The following is an 18,495-nucleotide window of genomic DNA, read 5'->3' on the forward strand; positions in this document are numbered from 1 at the left end:
CATAGTCCTACTGTATTTGCCGATGCACAAAGAAACCTCCAATGCGGTTTTCAAAGAAGGGGCACCCATAATTTATAAGTTCCCTTCCCAGCAGTACTCCACTGTCAAGAATTTCAAGAGCATTGGATTTGAATTCATTATAAAATTTGTATTAGGCAACATGTCCATGTATAGATCCATGTCCCATGTTCACGTCTAAACCCTGAGATAGAGGCAGTAGCACACAGCATGCCATGATGAAATGGGGCAGTAATTTCACTTTTAGAGAATCATTTCAACCAATTGCTTTCCACCTTTGAAGAATAGATTTCAAAAAAAGGTATCATTTCTGGTTTTCTAATATTTTTGTAAAAATCAGACAACTAAGGATTCCCCTTTTCATGAAAATGGTGTGTGTGTGTGTGTGTGTGTGTGTGTATTTCTTTGTGTGTGCATATTTATGTGTTTGTGTGTGTGTGTTTGTGTCTGTATGTATTTGTATATGTGTGTACATATTTGTGGGTGCTTGCATATGTATGTATTTGTGTGTGTATTTGTGTGTATTTGTGTGTGTTTGTGTATATATGTGTGTGCTTATGTGTGTATGTATTTGTGTGTGTGTTTATATGTGTATGTATTTATATGTATGTAAATATATTTGTTTGTGTATATATGTGTGTGTGTTTGTGTATGTTTCTGTATGTTTGTATATGTATATGTAGTTATGTGTGCACATATTTGTGTGTTTGTATGTAGAAATATTTGTGTTTGTTTGTGTCTATATGTGTGTACTTGCATGTGTATATGTTTGTGAATGTGTGCATTTGTATGTGTTTGTGTGTGTTCCCTACATAGAATGACCTTAACCAATTACCGACTGTGCTCTAATCCACACATGCCATCTTATTACATTGTTTCTAAAAGACATAGACATTATAGCTTAATGAAGAAATACCAATCTACCCCCAAAGAAGCCAGAATACAGGTTAGTATTTAGAATAGTTCTGTTATGTTCTGTAGCTCTTTAAGAATAGGGTTCACGGGCTAGAGAGATGACTCAGCAGTTAAGAGCACTGGCTGCTCTTCCAGAGGACCCAGGTTCAATCCCCAGCACCTATATCTCATCTCACACCTATCTGTAAATCCATTTCCAGAGGATCTGAAATCTTCACACCAATGCACATCAAATTAATTTTTTTTAAAGAATGGAGTTCAATCGGACATAACTATATTTTCCTCTAGATTTCTGTGAAAGCTATCCAAAGTCCCTGAAGCCAAAATACACACAAAGGACTAATTCACAGACTGACTCTTTTCACACATGAAAAATTATTTTTTTGTTTTCCTCCTCGTCAAATGCCTGTATTTGGAGGGCTGATTTCCTAGTGTTCCCCATTTAGAGAAAGAAAAACAGACTTAATGGCTTAATGCTTTGGAGTAAAAGTTACTAACTTCAGCTTTAAAAATAATCCCAGAAAAGCCATTGCCATACAGCCTTATTATAAATCATCTATTTCTTTATTGTTAGGTAAGGGTGGTTGTTCTTTAGCTTTTCAAACAAGTTTTCATTGGATTCCTATCTCTTTGCTTGAGGCTCCTTATCCTGCTGTATAGAGGCAGAGTAGTGCAAAATCTAAATGTTATTTAATTGGTTCAATTTGCTACATATTTTTATGCTAAGCACAGGTCAGTATCTTGATGAGCCCACTGGTTGTGGCAGATGTTTACAGCTTCCATTCCTTGCATTTTCTTATTTTTACAAAGCAAGCATGTCTATCAATCACACAGATAAATTAGAAAGAATCATGTATAGACATAACACATGGAAAAGAATTTCCAGCACACTGTGTAATTATTAACCTGATTTTTACCATTGTAAGAAGCTGTGAATTGCAGATAGCATGGATGAAGTTAAATGCTTTTAGTCTGGATATATTTTGCTTATACAGAACTCTATAGGTATGGTCGAACAATATAATTGAAGCTTTGTCAGTTCGGTATCCTAGCAACAGATAATACTGTTAGGTTACTGAATTGCTCCTGGTTGACAAGTAGGGAGTATTTTTGTGTTTATCGTGTTTGCTAATGATGGGATCCTTTCCAAAAGTCCTGTCTTAATCTTAATTACAGTTTATCAGCAAAGGTCTGGGTAGCATTGTGCAGACACTCATATCATAATAACATGTGCAAGTAAAAATTTTGGCAGAATGGGGAGAGATTTGAGGGTACTGTTCCTAGTAAGGGGAACATGAGATTTCCAAAATAATAATCAGGTCTGAACCATAATTTTATTCTTTATTAATGAAACGTGTAGGATACTTCATGACAGTTTGGGCACCAATTATGAGGAGAAAAATGTGCAAGCTTCTAGCTAGACACTGAATCTGACTGTACAAGAACCTTGATCATAAACATTACTGAGAACCACAAGTACAGGGTTTTCCAGGAACGTCAAGGTCTTGGGCGTCATTGTTTTTTCACAGAACCTTGAATGCATTTGTCCTTTGCTATGAAGGGAGTCTCATGGGAGTATGAAGACTTGGAAGAATGGTTCTGTTTGAAGAAAGGAGAGACAGATGTCAAGGAAGTCTAAAACAACCTTTCCATTTGGTAGAAAGGCAGCAGATCATTGTCATCAGATAAAAATCCATATCTCAAGCTATAAATGTGATTATTCATTCTTCTCTTGTTTGTATACTATAATATTTCCACAGTTGGGTGAGTATATCATTGTCAGTAATTCCTATTAGCAAGCTATACACCTTCAAACTAATATAAAGACAACCATTTCTAAAAGCAAGTAGAACTCGAACGTTTATTAAACTACTGGTAGCTCATCAGTTCCAAAATTGCTAAGACTTTTTTCTCCTCATTTTTCTTGCACATTTTTCTCCTCATAATTGGTGCCCAAACTGTCATGAAGTATCCTACACATTTCAATAATAAAGAATAAAATTATGGTTCAGACCTGATTATTATTTTGGAAATCTCATGTTCCCCTTACTAGGAAGAGTAGCCTCAAATCTCTCCCCATTCTTTCTTATTGACCATATCTTACTGACTCGCTCAGAATTTCCATATTCTTTAAATATTATAAGAGAAGGGAACACTCAAAGCAACTTTTAGTTATCAGTTTCTGAGTTCAGAATGGATCTTCTCTGTCAAATTGTGTAAATACTTTGATAAGTTAGTTCAACATCAAGAAAAGTTATATTTCAAAGACATTCTACAGTACACAGGCTGCCTAAAGGTCACTCCAAGCCCTTTATTCTGAACTCTACTGTTAGGATAAGCTTTCTGGAGAGGTTCTTAAAAACAGAGATGCTCAAATTTCACTCCCAGAGCCTTTGATTTAATTCATTTAGGACCGAAGCTTGAAGTCAACAGAGAGTCAAACTTCTCTATAGGATCTACAGTGTAATCAAAATTGCTGGCCAGAACTTCTGTGTCATGTGGAATCTTGAGGCCCCTTTACATGTCTATTTCAACTTGTACCTAATCAAGAAAGTGGTAAAATATTACTTTAACATGACTAAGGTAAATGTTTAGTATTTGAGACATGTTAGTATTTGAGACATGCTTGAAATTGTATTATACATATGATATATTTGACATGTTCATTATTTTACTGAGTCAACGTAGAATTGAGAGTCCCTACCACATCACAAGCTGTATAGATGTAGTCTCTCGCCTAGGTTTACTGAATGAGTAAGGAATATTCAGTAATTACAACTATTAGCATGTTATCCACAGGAGTATCTTAAAAATTTTAAGGAGACCTCTAGTTTATACTTGCCATTTTCTGTGCCTCATAAACAAATTTTCAAGATTACATGTTACCTATCAAATCAAGGTTAAAATTAAGCTTTCTCATCCACCATGCTCTCTTTGCAACTCTGTTTAGCGCTGAATACAAATGAATGTTCAGTAATTTCAGGTACCCACTGTGCTTGTTTGCCAAGAATTCCATAGAATAAGGACTTTCTGTCCTGAGTGATGCTGAAAAGAAAACAGTAGCCATTTTAAGAACTGAGTGACAGTTACATTGTCACACATATCTGTTGAATCTTGACATGATTCTTTTTGGGTTCCTATGAACATGCCATCAATACAAACCAGTATGTTGAAATTCTGCTTGCTTTAATTCTGAGGATATTAAGTGTACTTTTAGCTATAAGAACCCAAGAAACATCCATTAAGATGCTTAAGCGCTCATTTGTATAGAGATTTAGCAGGGCTGTCTTTAGCACTGGTAACAGAAAGAAACCTCATGCTGCAAAGTAATAAGTGACCAGCATTTTCAATGAACATGTATTGCAGTGAGAAGATAGCTCAGCCTGAGGTCTCTAGGTGATTTCCCCTGAGGAGGTCCTTAAAGTAACCATGATTCTAGGGTTGGAATGTTGTTGGTGTGGGCCACAAGCTTCAGCCCTGGTATTGAATGCCTGAGATCTTTTAGAGAGAGGCCCAGTGACAGGTCATTGGGTCTACTGGAGTGTATCTTCAAATGATAACACGGCCCCAGTCTCTCTCTCTGACTTCCAGTCTGGATATGTAAATCGATTTTCTTATTCCTAATTTAATATTTGTTGCATGCCCTACCTAAGAGCTAAGGTCTCATGGTCACTCTTTCAGCTTCCAATACCATGAGTAGAACATACTTTTTCTTTAAGTGGGTTGTCTCAGGTATTGACTAAAGAACCAGAACAGGTTTATTATATATTTGAAGGCCAGGAAATGAATACTTTATTTTCTTACTTATTTTTCTAAGCTTTCATGAAAAGGACCTTTAAAAGGTCACAGGAAGAATTATAACTAAGGCTAGAAGTACAAATGCTCTGCTCTCACAGGACCTGTTTTAGTAAAGAAATGAAGCTGTAGTTTTGAACAGTGTGTTAAACTATGTCAAAATATACATAACACAAAACTTGCTCTCTCGACCCTTTGTAGGTGACACCCACAGGGTTATACGACCATCAAACAAGATTCCTGAAATTGTATCTTTCTCTTCATTCCACACACATGTGCCCCAGATCCTCAGCTTTTCTCAGGTCTTTCCACAATCCTGTACCTGCTCATATGTTCACTCCATGTCTACTAATGATGAGTATGCCTGTTCTTACTTACACAGACACGTGATATTTCATTTTGACTTATTCCAGATCCAGTAAAAATATCAATTTGTATGACTTCCCTAATTCCTTCAAGAAGCTTCAGTTAACTATAGCATGATACATACCTTGATTCATCTGTTGACACACATATGTGAACTCTTGCATAAAGTACACAGACCAGTCTGACACATAGCAGACACCTCACCTCACTGAATGGGTGATGAATGAATTAGTTAGAATTTTTAATCCTAAGACAAACAATTCAGTCTAATTCACCCTTTCAAAATGTTGCACGCTGAGTGAACTGCAAAATGGGGGCAAGAGGTAGCAATGATGCAATAGGAATTATCTTAGTCAGGGTTTCTATTCCTGTACAAACATCATGACCAAGAAGCAAGTTGGCGAGGAAAGGGTTTATTTAGCTTATACTTCCATGTTGCAGTTCATCACTAAAGGAAGTCAGGACTGGAACTCAAGCAGGTCAGGAAGCAGGAGCTGATGCAGAGGCCATGGAAGGATGTTTCTTACTGGCTTGCTTCCCCTGGCTTGCTCAGTCTGCTCTCTTATAGAACCCAAGAGCACCAGACCAAAGGTGGAACCACCCACAAGGGGCCCTCACCACTTGGTCACTAATTGAGAAAATGCCCCACAGCTGGATCTCATGGAGACACTTCACCAACTGAAGCTCCTTTCTCTGTGATAACTCCAGCCTGTGTCAAGTTGACATACAAAATTAGCCAGTACAATTGACCCCTTGTCAACTTGACACACAAACACATCACTATTAAGCCTCAACCCTTACTTTCTTATTCATCCCCAAGATCAAAATTACTTTAAAAGTCCCACAGTCTTTACATATTAAAAGTTCATTCACCTTAAAATGTCCAATATCTTTAAAATTCAGGCTTTTAAAAGTTCAAAGTCTTTTAACTGTGGGCTCCACTAAAATACTTTCTTCCTTCAAGAGGGAAACATATCAGGGCACAGTCACAACCAAAAGCAAAACTCAAACTCCAAATGTCCAATGTCTGGGATCCAACTCACGATCTTCTGGCATCTTCCAAGGGCTTGGGTCACTTCTCCAGCTCTGCCCTTTGTAGCACACAGCTTGTCTTCTAGGCTCCAGCTGCCTGTACTCCACTGCTGCTGCTGTTCTTGGTAGTCATCACATGGCACTGGCATCTCCAAAACGCTGCTATCTTCCACTGTAATTAGGCTTCACCAATAGCCTCTCATGGGCTCTCATCATGGTGACAAGCCTCTGCTCCTATGCATGACCCATTCAAGTCCTGGGCCATCAATTGCAACTGAGGCTGTACCTTCACCAATGGGCTTCCGTGGCCTCTCACTGTGCCAAGAGCCTCAGCTGCTCTTCATGACCCCTTCATGCCTTCAAAACCAGTACCATCTGGGTGACTGTTACACAGTACCAAGTCCAGCCACAGCACAAAATACAACTGTGGCTATCTCTGGAACACACTCTCTGTGCTCTCAGAAAACACTTCCAAGAAGATTTCATCTCAGTGATGCTGGTCTCTTCTTAATCACCACTAATTTCTTAGCTCCAGCTAACCAGCATCAATATTCCCAGTAACACAAAGGTTTGCTTTAGTGGTTCTGGTATCTTGTTACTTACAGATGATTCTTCAGCCCCAGCTAACCAAAACGACAGAATCTTCACAATCAAAACATGGCCACTTTAAGAGTCTTTAATCTTCCCTCTGAAATTTCACAAGCCAGGCCTCCATCTTCTGCACTGTTGTAACCTTCCAAGCTCCCACAGAACTTTCCACAGATTTTCTAGCTCAAAGTTCCAAAGTCCTTCCACAGTCCTCCCCAAAACATGGTCAGGTTGTCACAGGAATACCCCACTATGCTGGTACCAATTTGTCTTAGTCAGGGTTTCTATTCCTGCACAAACATCATGACCAAGAAGCAAGTTGGGGAGGAAAGGGTTTATTGAGCTTACACTTCCACGTTGCAGTTCATCACTAAAGGAAGTCAGGACTGGAACTCAAGCAGGTCAGGAAGCAGGAGCTGATGCAGAGGCCATGGAGGGATGTTTCTTACTGTCTTGCTTCCCCTGGCTTGCTCAGCCTGCTCTCTTATAGAACCCAAGGGCACCAGCCCAAAGGTGGATCCACCCACAAGGAGCCCTCACCACTTGATCACTAATTGAGAAAATGCCCCACAGCTGGATCTCATGGAGGCACTTCCCCAACTGAAGCTCCTTTCTCTGTGATAACTCCAGCCTGTGTCAAGTTGACACACAAAACTAGCCAGTACAGGAATCATCATAGGCACATCTGAAAATGCAGGTGTATGTAAAAACTGTTAAGTTGCTTAATGATGTAAGCCATCATATCTTTGTTCTGCTTTTTGCAACTGGTATTTTTTCATTTTTACTTTGTTTATTCATTGATGTTTTGGCTAAACACTTTGTGTGGGTAAGCTGTTGTCTTGCTGTGTGACTCACTGAGACGACCATAATTAGCTGTTGGTAGATATCTTGTCCTAGGACCTGAAGGCAAGTCTGGCTTTATTTTTGTGAAAGGTAGCCACTGCTGGATTAACCAAGAATCTGAACTCCTTGCTTGAAATCTAGCGGCTCTGTGACCATGCTAGAGAATAAGCCCAGGTTAGTGGTCCTGGATTTTCCTTTCCCACCCTCATTCCACATGCTGGCTTTATAAACTGTGTTCCAGAGGAAAAATAAGACACAAGTGATTAGCTTGTCTCCACTGTAAGTAGTAAGATGTGAGCATCTAAACGCAGAGGTTCCCAGAGTAAGAATGCCGACCCCAACCCCGGGAAAATGGAGCCACATAGGCTTCTAGATCTCTCTCATTCCCCAGTGATGTAATTTTGGCTTCAGTGACTTGGAAAAAAATATTTCAACCCCCCAAAAAATTTAAACTGTTTTATTTCAACTGCAATAAACTAATGCTTTGAGAAACATTAGAATCAAAGTATGGTTGGGGTAAGCACGTGTGATATTCTACTATCTTCCCGTTTTACTGGAAAGCTGGTCATAACTTTGAGGACTATCATCTTTCTTTTCTTTTTTTCATGGACACACACCGTCCTGGGCTGTGTTTTGTCTGCTTGCTTTAAACCTTTCCTAATTGCCCGTGATGTTTCTAAGGCATCAGCTTTCCACCCAGCTCCTCAGACTCATAGACTGTTCTTATCATCACAAGATTTGAACAAGTTGTTTAAAAACCATGATCTCCGAGGCTGGGGAAAAAAAATGAAGTGCACTTGAAATGACAGTTATGCTAAAAGATAAGCAGAGCAATACGACTTATCAAAATGGGTACAATTTTTCTTGGTTAATGAGTACAATATACAGCATTCCAGTACATACACAATGGGGGGGTGCTTTATAAAATATCAAGTACAGCACATTACTGCAGACATAACTGTGTGGGATATGTATCTAGGCCTGAGAATGGAGATAACAAAATATAAGTGCTTTGCCTGTCTAAACATGTTAAATAAATGAGTGTTCGCTATCACATTCCAATACATTAGAAGATGTACTTGCATAGTTAATTTTTCTTTTTAATGCACCGCACGTGATCATTTGAAATGCAGAGCCAGAGTCTATCTCAGTGTTTGAAGACAAGGTTCCTTTCATTTAAACAAATCTTTATTGAAATAAGCCTTTTTGAAAAGAATCTTTGGTGTGTCCTCCTTTGCAGGCAGTTCAGTCAGGGTAAACGGAGATAAAGAAGGGACATCACAGGGTATTGTATAAGATTGCCCAGTCAGTAAAAAGTACATACAGGGTGGTATACACAGGCAGGCTCAGCCTCCCTGGGACTGCACTTCATCATCTAAGATTTTACAGACTTCTGTTTGCTTGTTTGGTAATTTGGGGTATCTGTCCTACGGTCCAAAAAGAATTGGGGCAGTGGAGAGAAAGATAGAGGGACACTGGTAGATGGGGTTCAAGGTGGAAAGAGGGAAACCATTGGTTCTTTCATTAGCTAATGAAATAATAGTTTTAAAACCATGTCTGCAGTTGTTTTGCAGCCGTGTCTCTCCCACATAGGTTTTCAAGCACAAGAGTTGGGACCTTGATAAACTCTACAAACACTATCTGTATTTCCCCCAATTTTTCTCCTACAAGTAGTGCGTAAAACGGTTGCCTAATACCAGGAGAACATTTGTCCACAGAGGTTGGCTGAGACACACATCTGCAGTCCACTCCCAGTCCACACCACAGGAACGACAGGAGCAGAAGACGAGCCTTCTGCATGCAGCCAGCTCACTCACGGGTTCCATGACAACTCTTTTTCTCTTGTTTCCACCCTTCTCAACAGGGGGTCAACTGTGGTGCACCACAACTAAAGCCATCTCAGAGGGCGAAGAACTCATTGCCTTTGTGGTGGATTTTGACTCGAGGCTACAAGCTGCTAGTCAGATGACTCTTACAGAAGGGATGTACCCGGCCCGCCTGCTGGACTCAATTCAGCTGCTTCCTCAGCAAGCTGCCATGGCTTCTATTTTGCCTACAGCTATTGTCAATAGTAAGTGCTGAGTGCAACAACCCAGCTCTGCGTGTGATGTGTATTTATGGAGAAAATAATGTCTACTAAAAGGCAGCTAAGGACAGACATTTTCATCAGTATATAGCTGTATGAGTGTGTGTGTATGCATGCGCGCGTGTGTGTGTGTGTGTGTGTGTGTGTGTGTGTGCCTTGCATGCAGATAAAACATACACCCAGTTATGCCAGATTAGATTCCTAAATGTCACCCACACTAAAAATTGTCATTCTCTACTTGTTGAATAATAATTCAACTTTGCTTAGCAATGACAAGCCCAGTGGCTTTCAGGGATGGTTTTCTAGTAGCAAAAGTTGTATTTGTTAAGGGTCATGGAATTTAAAAACCGGGAAAAGAAGAATACAGATTTAAAAATCAAATTTTATTATGTACATTAATGATACAGAGTATGTCGGGGTGAGGCTCTTCTGTACAAATATTATTATTTTATTGGATATTAACAATATTACCTAGTAGCCTCAAATAAACCAATATAAATGCATAGAGCTTTTGTATTTATCCAGACAATCTGGATGAAGTCCTAGTAACTTGGACAAATCAAAATATTTGTTAATTAAAAGGAAGAAAAGGGGAAAGAGACGAAGAGTGTATAAGCTTTTAATACTTCATGGAGAACTTTAAAATACACCGTGGCAACCTCTCTGGGCTGCTTTATACCATTAAGATGAATACTAGTCTAGTCTGAATTTCTCGAACACATAAAGCAGTACACTATGTGGTGGACAGTCCATGGTCCAAGAGGCCCCAGGGTCTTTGTCCTAAGAAGATCTGCTTTAATCCAGATCTGTGGGAAATAAAACTGAGTGGCAGTTACATGGCAAGAGTAGAATTTTACTAATGTTGATAATAAAAAATGCACTAAGTCTTAAAATAACATTGACGATCTTTGAGAGCAAGGAAAAAGAAATTTAGATAACAATTAATATTTTCATATTATTAAAAATATCCCACTATAGTTATGAAAAAAGAAATTTACAGATGATTCTTAAATCACTATGTATGTAATCAATAGGCCAAAGACCTTTAACATAAACAATTCTTGATTTATTTAATAGAATAGTTTTTTCTTTTCTTATTTTACTTTTGTTCTTATTGTATACAGCATGAAATAATGTGACCAACTTGGATGTGGGGCAAAGTAATTTTATTACAAGAGATTTCAAATAACCTTACTCGATTTTGATGCTCCAATATATAATATTAATTCTAACTATATATTAGAGTATATCTGTTTTCTTTCTGTGGAAAAAAGACAATTAACCTCAGGTGACCCAATACATGCACAGATCATCATTTGCATCCTGAAATCAGTCCTATGACCTATCTCTGTTGACATATACAGTATAATAAGCTGTGCAGTCTCTTCCATAGTGTAAATGCACTTCCCTTGGGAAGAATGAACGGTCATCAGTGCATAGTTTTGAAACTGCCCTCGTCTTCCTGTGACTAGAATTTGATCCTTAGATTTCCTCTCATTTCTGATTCATGATTCTGCAGATTCCTTTCTTTCTCCATGAGCTATATATTGGTTGTTCATTAATGATATATTTAACTCATCCTGAAGAGATTCGGAATTTTCTTATTACTTTCCCACATGTCCCTATGTATTTTCTTCAAAGCTTCCAAATTCCATAGGTCTAATGTGACCCTATGTTCCCCAGAAACCTCTGCAGAGCATCTAAAAGCCATGTATCTATACAATAGGAAGTCAGGGCGGATCACATTGTACTGCCTTACCCTACAAAGTACTGCCCTTGTCATCTCATATAATTTCTCCTCTGTGCCACCTTGTCATCCAGACAGTATGGTAGAAGGTTTAAGTGTAAATGGTTTCTCAACCTCCAAGATGAAACCTTTTTGGCAAACCTCTAATCTCCAAAAATATTTACATTACGAGTCATAACAGTAGCAAAATTAATTATGATGTAGCAATGAAAATAATTTTATGGTTGGGGGAATCACAACAATAAGAGGAGCTGTATTAAAGGCTCACAACATTAGAAAGGTAGAGAACCACTGCGTCACACGGCCTTATACAAGGTAGTCAACTGTGGTTTCCTTAACTACAGCTGTATGAGAAGGAAAATATATACATACAAAGACATTTTCTGAATGAAATCTTAGAAATCACAAAACGAGGCTAGAATTCAAGCCTCATTATATTTTACTTAATTGATGGCACCTGCCTTCTGCTCCTAGAGAATGTTTCCTCCACACTAACGACCTTGTGATAGGCTCTGAATCCCCAGAATCACAGAGACAAAAAGAAAGCCTCTCAGAAGAGCCTCTCGGGTCCTTTATATTCTATCTCGCCATTTGCTTCAACAATACCACACAGCCACTGAGCCTTCACCGAGGTCCTCTCGGGGTGCGGTGACTTCCTCTCTACACTGTTGCTCTTAGCAAAATGACACAGTTTTTTTTTCTCCACCTCAATAAGTTCATTTCATCCTTCACATCAGATCTAAGGCACAACATTATCAGCCCTCTAATCGCCTACCTGATTGGCCCGCACCAATATCACAGTCCTTCAGAAGCGTAGTGGACACCACTGTCTATCCCGCAGGTGCTTTTTCCATTTCTTCTATCAGAGGCTGCAGAGACACTAATCACTCATACTCTTACCTTTTAACTAACCAGACAAACTGATTCTAATTGCTATTATAAATGCATGTTATTTTAACCCATAAGTATAAAATGGAGTTATTTTGTATTTTTGATATTGGTGTATCCTAGAGTATTCCTTTCTAAACATCTGTGGGAAGTTAATTTCCAGAGCGTACCATTCCTTTAAGAGCCTAGTGCTGATCTGCCAAAGATGCGAGATCATACTTATTGTAGAACCTGGGAGCAGACTTAGACTGAATTAGATGTTGCCTTCCCCACATTTCACTCCCGCAGACAGCAGCTAACATGTCTCTGGTTTTGCTGCAGAGGATATATTCCCTTGCAAGTCCTGTGGCATCTGGTACCGGAGCGAGCGGAACCTGCAAGCCCATTTGATGTACTACTGTAGTGGGAGGCAAAGAGAAGCTGCTCCAGTGTCTGAAGAAAATGAAGACAGTTCGCATCAGATTTCCAGCCTGTGCCCCTTCCCACAATGCACCAAGAGCTTTTCCAATGCTCGGGCTCTAGAAATGCACCTGAATTCACACAGTGGTAAGGGCCTCCAATGCTTCTGCACTTGCTTCGGGGTCTTCTCTATTCTTTCTACACATATATACATACACACATGCATAGATACACATTATCTATAATATATTCACATATATGCATGCATACATATGTACATACACACATTTATGCATGCATACATGCATCATGCATACATAAATACATATACATATATGCATACATGCATGCATACATAATTTTACTGGTCTGAGCAGTATTCTTTTATACTATTTAGATGTAGCATATTTTAACTGAAGGACTTGATTGATTCCTTCAACACCTACAACAGTGCTTAGACTAAGGGCCAAATAATTACATTCATTTTCCTCTTCATCAAAATAGCATTATTTATTCTCCCTTTGTTTAATGCCATACATATTGTTTGCTTTAAGTGTTAAGTGAACTTGGGAAACTGATCATGGTGCTTTCCATGTGCTAAGAAAGAAATAGTGGGTACATTAAAAAAGGAGCTTCTGCGCAAAATTGAAGCTGCTATTTTGGTAGATTCAATTAAAAAATCCCTCAGTTTCCAGAGTATGCATGGTTAAAGCTTAATTGATTTTTATGACATGAAACTACTCTAAATTCCTTAAGAAAAACAACAAGGTAGAATCTATTCTCGTTTTATTTGAAATAGGCTTTGTCTATTGTTAGTTTAATTTCATGGCATCCCAATTCCTTTTTTAAAAAAAAATTATAGAAGTGTATTAAATCTAAATATTTTCAGTTTTTTTCTTATTTAGTTTAGTTTTGTTTTGTTTAGGCACTCTCTCTACCTGGCTGTCCTGGTACTCATTATGTAGACTGGGCTGGCTTCAAACTGTCAGTATAGAGAAGATAAACCCAGTCTGTTCCCATTCTGTAGGAATAAACAGAAGCAGGAGTTGATCTCCTAGGATACTTACCTCCACAGTCACTGGCAATAACTGATCAGAAACAGGTAGTGATCTAAACAGGCATGTGTACTGTTCTAATCAATCTTTATTAGCCTATCAGTGTTTACCAGCCAAATATTTGTCCTAGATACAGATAAACCACATTCAGTAAAACAAACAAATAAAACAATTCATATAAAAAATAAAAGATGATCTAAATGGTTGCTAAAATTCCTGTATTTTAGAAATCTGTAATTTCTTCTTCTTGCATGTAGGTATTCAGTAGTTAGTAGCAATTCTATTATTATAGCTATTATATTATATTGTATTATTATATTATATTATTATATAATATATTATCTTAATATTATATAATTATATAATATCTTATTATATATAATATTAGAGAATATTCTAATAGTCAATTCTTTCTATTACAGAGGATAATATTTGGATGGTTTAAATATTACAAGCATAAGTCTTAGACATAACTCCATGTTTCACAGCTTGATTATTATAATTAATTTTCTTAGTTTTTGGGGTTTTTTTAGTTTGTTTATTGACGAATAAAGTAGAATCACTAATAGTTCTCCCTGCACCAGGCAGTGGTGGTGCATGTCCTTAATCCTAGCACTTGGGAGGCAGAGGCAGGCAGATTTCTGAGTTCAAGGCTAGCCTGGTCTACAGAGTGAGTACCAGGACAACCAGGGCTACACAGAGAAACCCTGTCTCAAATAAGCAAAAAAAAAAAAAAAAAAAAAAAAAAAAAAAAAAAAAAAGTTCTCCCCATCTATACCATAGCACTCACAAAGAGTCTTAGGAAATTATTATTACAGATGTCACCAAAATCTTAGTATCATAAGTGAGAATCCGAAGGATTTCTGTTTGTTGTGTTGGAGACTCGAGCTTACCAGCAAAGGTTTCCATCACTGGGAAACAAACAGATGTGGCTCTCAGCTTTCCTGCTTTGTGTGTCTTTCCAGGAGTGAAAATGGAAGAGTTTCTGCCCCCTGGGGCGAGCTTAAAATGCACGGTCTGTAGCTACACTGCTGATTCTGTGATCAACTTCCACCAGCACCTGTTCTCCCATCTCACTCAAGCTGCCTTCAGATGCAACCACTGCCATTTTGGCTTCCAGACCCAGAGGGAGTTACTACAGCACCAGGAGCTCCATGTCCCCAGTGGCAAACTTCCCAGAGAAAGCGACATGGAGCACTCTCCAAGTGGAACGGAAGACAGCTTACAGCCAGCCACAGACTTGCTGGCCAGAAGTGACCTCGCCCAGAGCCAAAAGGCCATGCCGACTAAAGATGCGAGCTCAGACACAGAGCTGGACAAGTGTGAGAAAAAGACTCAACTCTTTCTTGCCAACCAGAGACCAGAGATACAGCCTGCGTCAAACAAGCAAAGCTTCTCTTACACAAAAATAAAGTCTGAGCCCTCCAGTCCCAGACTTGCCTCGTCCCCAGTGCAACCCAACATCGGGCCCTCTTTCCCTGTGGGACCTTTCCTGTCTCAGTTTGCTTTCCCCCAAGATATCACGATGGTCCCTCAGGCTTCAGAGATCTTAGCCAAGATGTCCGAGCTGGTGCACCGACGGCTGAGGCACGGGAGTAGCAGCTACCCTCCTGTAATTTACAGCCCTTTGATGCCCAAAGGGGCTACGTGCTTTGAGTGTAACATAACATTCAATAATTTGGATAACTATCTAGTTCATAAAAAGCACTACTGCAGCAGCCGCTGGCAGCAGATGGCCAAATCCCCGGAGTTTCCCAGTGTTTCTGAGAAGATGCCCGAGGCTGTGAGTCCTAGCACCGGCCAGACTTCCATAAACCTTCTCAATCCAGCAGCTCACTCGTCGGACCCAGAGAATCCACTTCTTCAAACATCCTGCATCAACTCTTCCACCGTTTTAGATTTGATTGGGCCAAACGGGAAAGGCCATGAGAAGGACTTTTCCACTCAAGCCAAAAAGTTGCCCACCTCCAACAGCAATGACGACAAAATAAATGGAAAGCCCGTTGATGTGAAAAATCCCAGCGGTCCCTTAGTGGACGGGGAAAGTGACCCAAATAAGACTACCTGTGAAGCTTGTAACATCACCTTCAGCAGGCACGAAACCTATATGGTCCACAAACAGTATTACTGTGCAACACGCCATGACCCTCCGCTGAAGAGGTCTGCTTCCAACAAAGTGCCGACCATGCAGAGAACCATGCGCACACGCAAGCGAAGAAAGATGTACGAAATGTGCCTACCCGAGCAGGAGCAACGGCCGCCCCTGGTCCAGCAGAGATTTCTTGATGTAGCCAACCTCAGCAATCCTTGTAGCTCCACTCAAGAGCCCACCGAAGGGCTAGGAGAATGCTACCACCCGAGATGCGACATCTTCCCAGGAATTGTCTCAAAGCACTTGGAAACGTCGTTGGCCATGAACAAATGTGTTCCGGTTCCTAAATGTGACACGACCCATTCCAGTGTTTCCTGTTTGGAGATGGATGTTCCCATAGACCTCAGCAAAAAGTGTTTATCGCAGTCTGAGCGGACGACAGCATCTCCTAAGAGGCTACTAGACTACCACGAGTGCACCGTGTGCAAGATCAGTTTCAATAAGGTCGAGAACTACCTGGCCCACAAGCAGAATTTCTGCCCTGTCACTGCACATCAGCGTAATGACCTGGGTCAGCTTGATGGCAAAGTGTTTCCGAATCCAGAAAGTGAACGGAACAGCCCGGAAGTCAGCTTTGAAAGAAACCTGATCAAATGTGAGAAGAATGGGAATCCAAAGCAGCCTTCTCCCAACGGAAATTTGTTTTCATCCCATTTGGCAACCTTGCAAGGCCTGAAAGTCTTCAGCGAAGCGGCTCAGCTCATTGCTACAAAAGAAGAAAACAAACATTTGTTTCTCCCCCAATGCCTTTATCCTGGAGCAATAAAGAAGGCGAAAGGAGCTGACCAACTTTCTCCCTACTACGGCATAAAGCCAAGCGATTATATCGCTGGTTCTCTCGTCATCCACAACACTGATGTCGAACAAAGCACAAATACAGAAAATGAATCTCCTAAAGGCCAGGCCTCCTCAAATGGGTGTGCCGTGCCCAAGAAGGATTCTCTGCCATTGTTGCCCAAAAACAGAGGCATGGTCATAGTGAATGGTGGACTGAAGCAAGATGAAAGACCTACAGCCAACCCACAGCAAGAGAACATTTCCCAGAATGCCCAGCACGAAGATGGCCACAAATCCCCTTCGTGGATCTCTGAGAACCCGTTAGCTGCAAATGAGAATGTCTCCCCAGGAATTCCCTGCGCAGAAGAACAGTTGTCTAGCATAGCAAAAGGTGTGAATGGCTCCACCCAGGCTCCCAGCAGTGGGAAATACTGCCGGCTATGCGATATCCAGTTCAATAATCTTTCGAACTTTATAACTCACAAGAAGTTTTATTGCTCATCGCATGCAGCGGAACATGTCAAATGAACTAACTGAGTTACTAAAGAAAGCAGTCACCTTTGGTACCCGTGTTTAGTATGTTCTTCTAAACAGTCCAGAAAACAAAGACGCTGTTTGAATTACATCTGGCAATCAGGAGATAATTCATTATGGCTGAGTTGAAGACTTAAGGTGTAATTTCATTACAGGCCATTAGTAAAGTGTATTATTGGTGCCATTTTCAGAAAAAAAATTAATTTATTTTACCAGCAGTATTCATAGCTGTGGTTATGTTATTTTTATTTAAAAACTTTATATTAAAGTCGTTTGTAATGTTACTGTATAGTTATTGTGTAGCACATATGGTTTGCACTGTATAGTAGCTTTTAAAGAAAATAGTCACAAACAATACAAAAGAGCATTTTAGAAATAGCTTCAAAAGCACTTGTGTATCCTGATTTTTTCTTATATGCTGTTGCAGATATATGTATATGCTAAAATATAACCTGCAAACATGTTCTAAATACACATGCTATAAGTTCGCCTTAAGATTTCAATTCTTGGATAATCAGGCTCCAATTGCACTTTATATTTTAGCAGATACAGTCTCTTAGTCATTAGGCTTGGCATTCGTATGTAGCCGTATATTTCTGTCCATTTTCTCAAACTGAAACATGTATGTTAAACGAAGACGGCATTTCTTTCCTGTATAGTACTTGTATTTTTCTTTCGCTGATGCAGCCCTGTCTCAATTTTTAAACCTTTGCTGTTAAATGCAATACTTTATAAAGAATGAACAAAATTACTGGAAGCAGTATTGTCAGTAACGGAGTAGTATTAATCAGTTTTATCTTTTGAAAGGCACAGTCTAAATCGAACCCCTAAACTCAATGCTGCAAGTATGAATTTAATTCATATATAAGATCTATTTAAATATAAGAGTAGCAATACTGCACCTGGTGATCACAAAGATAATGTTCTACTTCTGATAGAAATAATTTCTCAACAAATGTTGTTACTATGCATGTACATGGATGGAATAAAATTCCAAATTGTTGGAGACGTTTCACTTTCTGGGCTTTTTTTTTTTTCACCCTAAGCATCAGGTAAATCATCTAGCTCTAATTGTCACACAGTAAATAGCAACACTTTATCATCAGTTCCATGTTAATTTCTGTTGGCAAGTTTCCCTCAAAAATGGCCGTGGCACCCGGGTTTTCATTCTGTCTATTTAACTCAGCCTTACACAATTATTTTCAAGGCATATCAGCCTGGGACACCACACCACACCACACCACACTACTGTGGGTAGAAACAGCAGCAGCAACAGCGACAGCAACAACAGCAACAGCAA

General features: G+C 39.5%; 1 protein-coding gene across 2 annotated transcripts in view; it reads left to right on the forward strand.

Annotated features, from left to right (window-relative positions):
* Window positions 1-18,192, forward strand: part of Zfpm2 (zinc finger protein, FOG family member 2) — a 446,056-nt gene extending 427,864 nt beyond the window's left edge. For both annotated transcript variants that reach the window (XM_052161357.1, XM_052161358.1), the window contains 3 exons: window positions 9,422-9,628; window positions 12,600-12,824; window positions 14,698-18,192. In XM_052161357.1, the coding sequence (XP_052017317.1) occupies window positions 9,422-9,628; window positions 12,600-12,824; window positions 14,698-17,189 (2,924 nt within the window). In that variant the 3' untranslated portion in view covers window positions 17,190-18,192. The remainder of the gene's footprint in view (window positions 1-9,421; window positions 9,629-12,599; window positions 12,825-14,697) is intronic.
* Window positions 18,193-18,495: the final 303 nt, after the last annotated feature.

Source organism: Apodemus sylvaticus, chromosome 17, assembly GCF_947179515.1.
Source record: "Apodemus sylvaticus chromosome 17, mApoSyl1.1, whole genome shotgun sequence".
Classification (NCBI taxonomy): domain Eukaryota; kingdom Metazoa; phylum Chordata; class Mammalia; order Rodentia; family Muridae; genus Apodemus; species Apodemus sylvaticus.